This window comes from Spermophilus citellus (assembly GCF_964194105.1).
Source record: "Spermophilus citellus genome assembly, chromosome: 18".
NCBI classification, from domain to species: Eukaryota; Metazoa; Chordata; class Mammalia; order Rodentia; family Sciuridae; genus Spermophilus; species Spermophilus citellus.
In genome coordinates this window covers 3,149,806-3,158,033 of record NC_138200.1, presented here as the reverse complement: position 1 = coordinate 3,158,033, position 8,228 = coordinate 3,149,806, and the positions used below count along the sequence as shown (strand labels likewise).

The following is an 8,228-nucleotide window of genomic DNA, read 5'->3' as shown; positions in this document are numbered from 1 at the left end:
AATCATCCACCTTGACCCTGGGGCCCAAAGGCAAGATTTTCTCAGGTCACAGCCTCCCCAGCCCACGTCCTAAGGAGGTTTGCAGATTAACCAGGCACAGCCCTTCCCATGCACCTGCACCACTGACCCAGATCCCTCTGTGGAGAGAGTTTGTGACGACTTCCTCAAGATGAGGAAACTGAGGGTCAGAGAGGGCAGCTCAATGCTCGTGGGTACTCGGGCAAACCCAGAGCTCACCCCTCAGTGTTGTGCCCCAGACGTGACACAGCAATGGGCAGAGGTACCAAAGGGGCCCAAGGGGAAATGCAGTGCGGGGGCAGGGTCTACTCGGGTTGTTTCTCAGAACAGGGGAGTGGGGGTGCTGGATACCGGGAGGGGAAGTCAACGGGGCAGACTTAAGCAGAGAACCAACCACACTCCAGAGTCCCGAAAAGACACTTGTTACTTTCTTGGACTTCTCTGCGTCTCTCTGCTGCTCTGCCCTCCCCTGAAGAGGGAGCCTGCATCTCCCCAGAAGCATCTCCAGGGCTGGGGGATGACTGCCCTGGCAAGGGGCTCACCACCCTGTGCCCTGGACAGGCTGCAGGGGAGATGGAGCCCCAGGGAGGCCCTGAGAGGGGAGGCCCAGCCCTGGGTCACTCTCACCTGGAAGGGTCTGGCTCAGGAGGGCAGCAGGTGTATTTGGTGCTGTGTCCCCTGGAGGGATGAGGACAGACCAGACAGACCGTGGGGGTGGACAGAGGAGACCCCACTCTGTCTGAAGGGCCTGCAGAGACACTGCATCCTGAGAGGGCCACATTCCTAGGAAAACAAGACCACGCTGGGAGGTGGGCTGTCCCCTTCCTGTGGGGCTGCTGTGTCACAGTCCCAGGGAGGGAAGAACTAGTCTCCAGTCTCCACGTAGTTACACCCTGTGTGTGTCTGTCCTCCAGCTCTGTGACCTCCTCCATCTGGACCCTGGGACCACGGGAGGACACACCATGACCCCCACCCTCACGGCCCTGCTCTGCCTGGGTGAGATGTGAAGGAGGGGGGGACACCCTGTTCTGGGGGGACCCAGCCCACAGCCAGGCCCTGGCCACCAGGAGACCCAGGGCCCAGGAGGCTGTGGGGGGACAGGGCCTGTCAGGCCTCAGGGGCTCCCCTCTCACAGGAACTCTCTTCCAGGGCTGAGTCTGGGCCCCGGGACCCGAGGGCAGGCAGGTGAGTGTCCCCAGCTGTCCAGGTCCTCCTCCTGGGGACCAGGAGCCACCCTGGACAGTTGGGTGGAGAACAGAGTTGGGGGCTGAGGCTGGGGAGCCTGGAGGGGTCTGGGCTGAGGGTTGGGATCTGAGGGGCTGTGCTGGGACCCAGCCTCTGATCCCCTTGCAGGGACCCTCCCCAAGCCCACCCTGTGGGCTGAGCCAGGCTCTGTGGTCACCTGGGGAAGGCCAGTGACCATCTGGTGTGAGGGGCCCCTGGAGGCTCAGGAGTTCCGTCTGGATAAAGAGGGAACCTCAGTGTCCTGGGACAGACAGAGCCCACTGGGGCCCAGGAACAAGGCCAAGTTCTCCATCCCAACCATGACTGAGCGCCATGCAGGGAGATATCAATGCCTCTATCTCAGCCCTTCTGGGTGGTCAGAGCGCAGTGACCCCCTGGAGCTGGTGGTGACAGGTGAGAGGACACTCAGGGGTCCCAGCCCCAGGCTCTGCCCTCAGGGAGGGGGTCTGCTCCCAGGGGTCCCTCTCACAGCCCAGCTGGGGGTGGTGTGGGAGGAGGGAGCCATGAACACCTGCCTCCTTCTCTCCTAGGATCCTTCAGCAAACCCAGGCTCTCAGCCCTGCCCAGCCCTGTGGTGACCTCAGGAGGGAACGTGACCCTCCAGTGTGGCTCAGGGGAGGGATATGGCAGGTTTGTTCTCACCAAGGAAGGAGGACACCACCTCAACTGGACCCTGGACTCACAGCGACACCCCAGTGGACAGGTCCAGGCCCTGTTCCCTGTGGGCCTGTTGACCTCTGGTCAGAGGTGGACATTCAGATGCTACGGCTATTATAGGAGCAAACCCCAGGTGTGGTCAGAGCCCAGTGACCCCCGGGAGCTCCAGGTCTCAGGTGAGGAAACCTTAGCCTTTCCCGTGAATGACTCAGGTGGGACCCATGTCCCCCGGTGTTGACCTGGTGGTTGGATGCGGTGAGAGGAACCGGGTTCCTGAGCCCATTTGAAGGAGGTTGGGAGACAGTGACAGCAGAGATTCAGAACTGGGCAGATGGGGACAGGACCAGCAGAGGCTCCAGCAGACAGAGGTTCTTCACAGCCGCTTGGCTGCGGTGCTATTCGGGGATCAGCTTGAATGTCACCTTTAAGTGTGGCTTCTCAGTGCCCGACTGAGAACCCAGATGGCCTCCTCCCCTCCTGCCTGGTATGTGTGCACACACCTCTGTGCTTACAGCGCACAGACCTGTGATCTGATTACTCCATGCTGAACACGCATACACGTGTGTCACGCCTACCTGTTTATGCTTCCCGGTACACGCGTCACTCCCTGGGTGGTCTGTGGCACAGCCTGTTCTTCCATCTGTGGAGGGGCCTGACCCCCTGAAGTCATGGGGGGCGCACCTGTGTGGAGGGCACACCTGTGTGGAGGGGGCACTGTGTGGAGGGGGCACTGTGTGGAGGGGGCACTGTGTGGAGGGGGCACTGTGTGGAGGGCCTGTATAGGGAGCAGGCCAACCGGGCAGGGAGGGCAGCCAGCCGCCGCCCCCTCCTTGGTGCTGAAATCTTGGGTTCTGGAGGGTCATTCCCGCTACCAGGACCCCACCTTGAAACGTAGGGTACAGGGGCCTCTCAATTTGTCGACAGGGTTTGGGGACCACTGAGGGTGACTGCTGCAAGTTGAGTGGTCTCAGGTCTCTTGGGGTGACACCTTTGGCTAAATCTCTCCAAATCTGGGGCTGTCTCCTGTCCATCAAAGGCCACATCCTGTCCCTGTTGTCCAAAGGTCGCCACCTCTGAACTTCTCGGGTTCTTTAGGAGGGGAGGTGTCTGGCTGACCTCCCTGGGGACTGCAGTCCACTCTGGACTCTAACCAGTCCCTGTGGTCATGGTGAGGAGGGCTTCTGTGACCCGGGGAGGGCAGCCCAGCTGCGAAGACGCGAACCTGAATCCACTCTGGACTGGACAGAGCTCTGCCGCTGTCCTGGACAGCCCCACACATTCCCCGCGATTAATTCTCCTCCTCCTCCCCAGACTCAGCCACAGACTCGGTTTTCAGGATGTGAAATAGGGAAAGGAAAGAGAAAGTGCGCGTGGGGTTCAAGCCACCCTGGAAATGTGTGGCCAATTCACAAGGGAGAGGCCAGGCTGAGTGTGGGGAGGAGTGGGCAGGCGGCCCAGGCACCGTGAATCCAGGGCCCGGAGGGCACTCAGCACTGGAGCCTGAACCTGGCGCCTGGGTGCTGCTTAGATCTGGGCCAAGGTTCCGTGAAGGGAGCGCAGACCCAGAATTCTCCTGTGGGGACATCGTTGCAGGTGTGGGTGGGCCCCACACTTGACCTGCCCTCTTGACCACCTCACCTGCAGCTCAAGGAGCCGGGCATTGGGGCAAGACGCACGTGCCCTTCACACAACCCACCAACACAGGATTATAGGTCCAGCCTCGAACATTCCATTTAACATCCGAAACCCACCCCTCCCCTGGCCTGGGATTCAAACCCCTGTCCCCGCTGAGCCCTGTGGTCTCCACTCCTACCTGCACCCCCTCTCCAGCCCGTCTTCTCTCCCCAGCCTCCTTCTCCTGCCTCCGCAGTCCTCCCTGGGCCCTTCTCCCACACGAAGCCAATCGGAGCAGTTTAAAGGTTTTGTTGGTTCCGTTGTTCTACATGACGGTAGAATCCGTCTGGCGTGGTTATAAAAGCATGGCAGATAATTTGCTCCAAGTCAGCCCCCAGTACTTCCCCTTCCCCTCTCCTCCTCCCTCCTGTTCCCTCCCCTCTACTGGTCTTTCTGTGATTTCCTTATAGTGGTTTACTTTTTGTTAGTGTCTGGTGACGTACACGTGGTGGATTCGCTGTGGGTGTTTTAATTCCTATTCCTGCTCTTGATCAAATTCTGGAGTCTCTAGCAGAAGGTCCCCAGGGGCAAGAAGAGCTGCCCTAGTGTTGAGGACACCTGGTCCCCTCTTCCCAGTGCCACCTGCAGGGGCAGCAGGCCCCTCCTCTGCTTCCTCCTGTCCTGTCCCACCACGCGCCTGGTCCCAGCCATGTTCTGTGACGCAGGGCTGCACTGTGGGCAGGCGCTTCTTGCGACCCCTGCTTGGTGCAGGATACTCTCTCTGGGCTTTTATTAGGGCAATACAGTCACATAGCAGCCCATGGACAGGTCCAGGTGGCTCACAGCATAGCTGGCCCGTCCTGTCCCAGGGCGTCCCCCTCTGCCCCTCCCGTCCTCTCTCTCCTGTCTCCCTGCGGTCCCTGTCGCTGATCCTCACCATCACGCGCTTCCCATGACGCACCTCTGTGGACAGACGGCCTCCAGAACATCGGGACACAGATCTGCCACCTGTATGCGTTAATTCCAGACTCTGCTCCTGTGTTGAGGATTTTCTTTGGGTATTTTCTAACGTGAGTAAGTTCTTCCCTTGCTCATCAGCGAACAAATCAGTCAATCAATACTTCTTCCTGAGAAAAGCGGTTCCGTGGTCTTGGCTGGTATTCCCTCCTGTTTTTAAACATGCTGCTGATATTTCAGATCTCCAGCCAGATCCTTTCCATTTGTCCACCTGAATCTGTAAAAAAAACTATCTTTTTGAAGATTCCTCTGCTTTTCACATTTGCGCCCCTACTTGAAGGGACTTTCGGAGTCTTGCTCACTGTAGATTCCCATCTCCCGAAAGAGGCGCTCTGAGGCTGAGGCCGCCCTCCCTTTATCCTAGAACAGACAACGGGAGGGGGGCACAGTCATCGGTACCACTGCAACGGCCATCAGTAATGAGCTCCCTAGTGTCCTGCTGGCCCTGGCCTGGTGTCCCCAGGGGGATGCACAGACTTGGCAGTGACAGGTGGTGATGGCTGGGATCTCCACCTAGAGGGTGCAGCTGGGGCTGAGCTAACCACAGAGCATCTGGAGAGCAGGGTCTGCAGACCCCCTCCTCCCTCCCCTGAGCTGCAGTGCAACACTAGAGGCCCAACCTCTCCAACACTGAGGGCTCCGTCCTGGTCAGGATGAGCAGGGGCTCCGGCTGCCCAGCCTCAGGGGGGCGTGAGGTCAGCCAGGCCACAGAGGCCCTCCTGAGAAGGCGGCGAGGTCACCTGCACGAGCAGGACAGAGGGGTCCCCACCCCCCAGCTGCCCCTTCCTCTGCCCTCCCTGTTCTTAGCAGCTCCTGATTCTGGGCCATCGCCACCAGCCAGAGCCCCGGAGAGAGGAGCAGCAGGAGATTCCCTCTCAGGGTGCAGAGGACCAACACCCAGCTGGGCTTAAAGGGCCAGTGTGACCTGTCCAGCCCTCAGGGACCCTCTGTCCTGACCACAGGACACACCATCCAGGCGACCCTGTGGGACCTCATCCAGGGGGCGTGGCTGGCGGGTCCCCCATCAGCTGCCAAGGTGGAAACTCAGGACGGGGTGGCCCTGCTGCCCATGTGAGCAGGACGGTGGAGAGTCTGAGCGCAGGAGCTGAGACGCCCTGAGGAAGGGGACAGCCAGCTGCAGCCACGTCCTGGGTGAGGTCGGCCTGGGGACTCCACAGCAGCCCCCCCTGCAGTGCTGCTCAGAGACAGTGCAGGACAGAGAGGGCCTCACACCTGAGAGGACACCACCTTGGAAACCCTGTTCCCCTCATTGGGGTTCTCAAGAAAACCCCTGACCCGGCGGGTCCCCTGCAGCACACAGCTCTGCCCACAGGAGCCCCCACCTGGCCCTCGGCCTCTGGGATGGTCCCAGGCCCAACCAGCCTCCTGTCCACCCAGTGCCCTGCTGGCTGCCTGAAGGTGGCCCAGGATTTCCTCCCCAGGAAGGAGACACATTTTCTCTCTATTTTGAACCAAAGATTGAAAATGACATTTTCCACTTGCTTCCTTTCTAATGTGAAGGGCTGTGAACGCTTCTCTTCAGGACGACGCTGTGAAGTGGTCATTTTTAAACCCTCGTATATTTGAAGCAATGAACACTGAACAGAAGATTAGAAAATAGACTCAGACCCTCATCTTCCAGGACACAGGACCAGAGACCAAACCCCTGGTCCAGACAAGATCTGAGGACCCAGGAGGAGAAAGGGTCTGGGCACCGTTTCCTTCTGAGTCGTCTCCCCAGTGTGGACACCTGAAAGCGCTGCCCACCACCTGCCAGGTCCTCCCACAACATGTGGCCGAGAGGAGGAAGGAGGGACATGGGCTGTCACTGGGGACCAGGAAACCCTCGAGGGGAGACAGGAGGCCTTGCCAGACCCAGCAGCTGCCCCGTCCTACCTCTGCCCCCTCTAGGGGATGATGCTGATCTCAGCCCAGGACGAGAAAGGGGGTGAGCAATGGCCACGGGGAGACCTCACGCAGCTTCTCTCAAACCCCAGAGATGCCTGACCTGGCTCATGCTTCTCCCCTAGTGCTGGGTGGGGTCCAGGCCTCCCCACTGCCCCTCCCCAGCCCTCCTTAATGTAACCGTCCATGGAGAAAGTGAAGGAGCAACCCACGCTGAGGCCTGTCCACTCTGGGAGAAACCAAGGTCATGGTGAAGACTCCTGGGGATTTATTTATAGTTAATGACACATAAGTATTTCTCGTATTTGGGGCACTCAAATTGTCGAGTTGGGATATGTCTACACTGTGACATGAGCTCCACACTGAGCTCATGGACACACCCAGCTGCCCCACAGCTACGGTTGTCCCTTGTTCCTTCTCATGGTGAGAGCACCACAGATCCACCCTCTGCAAATCTCACCTGCACAACATGGCTGTGTGCACAACAGTCCCCAGGGCTGGGGTGGTGACTCAGGAGTTGCCACAACAGAGCACCCAGTGTGGTTCTGCAGGACACAGAACTTCTAGAGGTCAGCGTGTCCCTTGGTGACCACAGCTCGCAGGGCCTTCAGGTTCCACTTGGTTCTCGAGGCGTGTCTTTGTCAGGGTGGGGGTGGACAACAGGACCTGGACATGGGGAGCAGTCACCCAGCCCCACCCAGTGGGACAGCAGCTGGTCTCTGCTCTTCACACTGTACCTGCTGAGGGTTTGCTTGTTGTTGAGGCAGGACTCTTGTGCTGCCCACACTGGCCTCCTGGATTAAGACATCCCTGGGCTCCTGAGCCTCGGAGTAGCTGGGACCTCAGGAGCCCAAAGCCTCACTAGGCCCCACAGGGCTTGAAGGGGGAGCTTCTCCCTCTCTGTGCTGTCCACGTGCTCCTCTGAGATAAAGGACTGTGGGAGGAGTCGGCCACTGGGCACCAGGAGCAGCAGGTTTGGTGGGACGTGAGGTGCCCTCCACCCCTGTCACAAGGGCCCCACCCAGCACCATGCCTGCGCCCGTGGCCTTCTGCAGAGGGCTCATCCCTCCAGGCTTAGGGAGCCCTCAGCACTGAGCAGAGTTCGACTCCGCAGCATCTCCAGAAAGAAACAGGGAACGCACCACCATGAAGCACCTGTGACACGGAGAGAAATTGTTCAGAGCTGATGCAGACAAATAGGTACCATGGTCTCTGAGCTCTAGATGCACCTGAGTCTCTCTCAAAGACGACACAGCAATTCAGCATCAAAACCTGAAAAGTACTGTGAGTTAGAAGAGGGTGTTTTACTCATTTCAATTATAGTAGGAGACGGAGGAGATGGATGGAAACTAGTGAAGACTTTAGAGAGACCAGGAAGGCTCAGAGGCCCAGGGATTTAATTCCAGCGACTCCGGAGGCCAAGGCAGGAGGATGGCAAGCTCAAGGCGACTGGGGAACTGAGGAAACTCACGACTCAACATGAAAAGGGAAGAAGAAAACAAAACTGGGGCCGTAGCTCATGGGGGAGGCTGCAGAGCTCCCCAGGGCCTGGGGCCCTTCCTCAGTGCCTCAGAGAAATCAGAACAAACCAACCATGATATCAGATAAATGGAGGTACTGAAAGGTGGTCAAGGGGGCTGGGGTGGGCTCAGCGGGAGAGCGCTGGTCTAGCACCTGCGAGGCGCTGGGTTCCATCCTCAGCACCACATATAAATAAATAAATAAAATAGAGTTATTAACTCAAAAAAGGTCAGGAAGGCAGAGTCAGCAGA

General features: G+C 58.8%; 1 protein-coding gene across 1 annotated transcript in view; it reads left to right on the top strand.

Annotated features, from left to right (window-relative positions):
* Nucleotides 1-912: 912 nt before the first annotated feature.
* The window catches only part of LOC308637323 (leukocyte immunoglobulin-like receptor subfamily B member 5), a gene marked incomplete at its 3' end in the record, with an annotated part of 32,540 nt that continues 25,224 nt past the window's right edge, over nt 913-8,228 (top strand). Inside the window, 3 exon segments of the mRNA XM_081273635.1 lie at nt 913-1,014; nt 1,168-1,203; nt 1,372-1,656. Of these exon segments, the coding sequence (XP_081129761.1) occupies nt 981-1,014; nt 1,168-1,203; nt 1,372-1,656 (355 nt within the window). The 5' untranslated portion in view covers nt 913-980.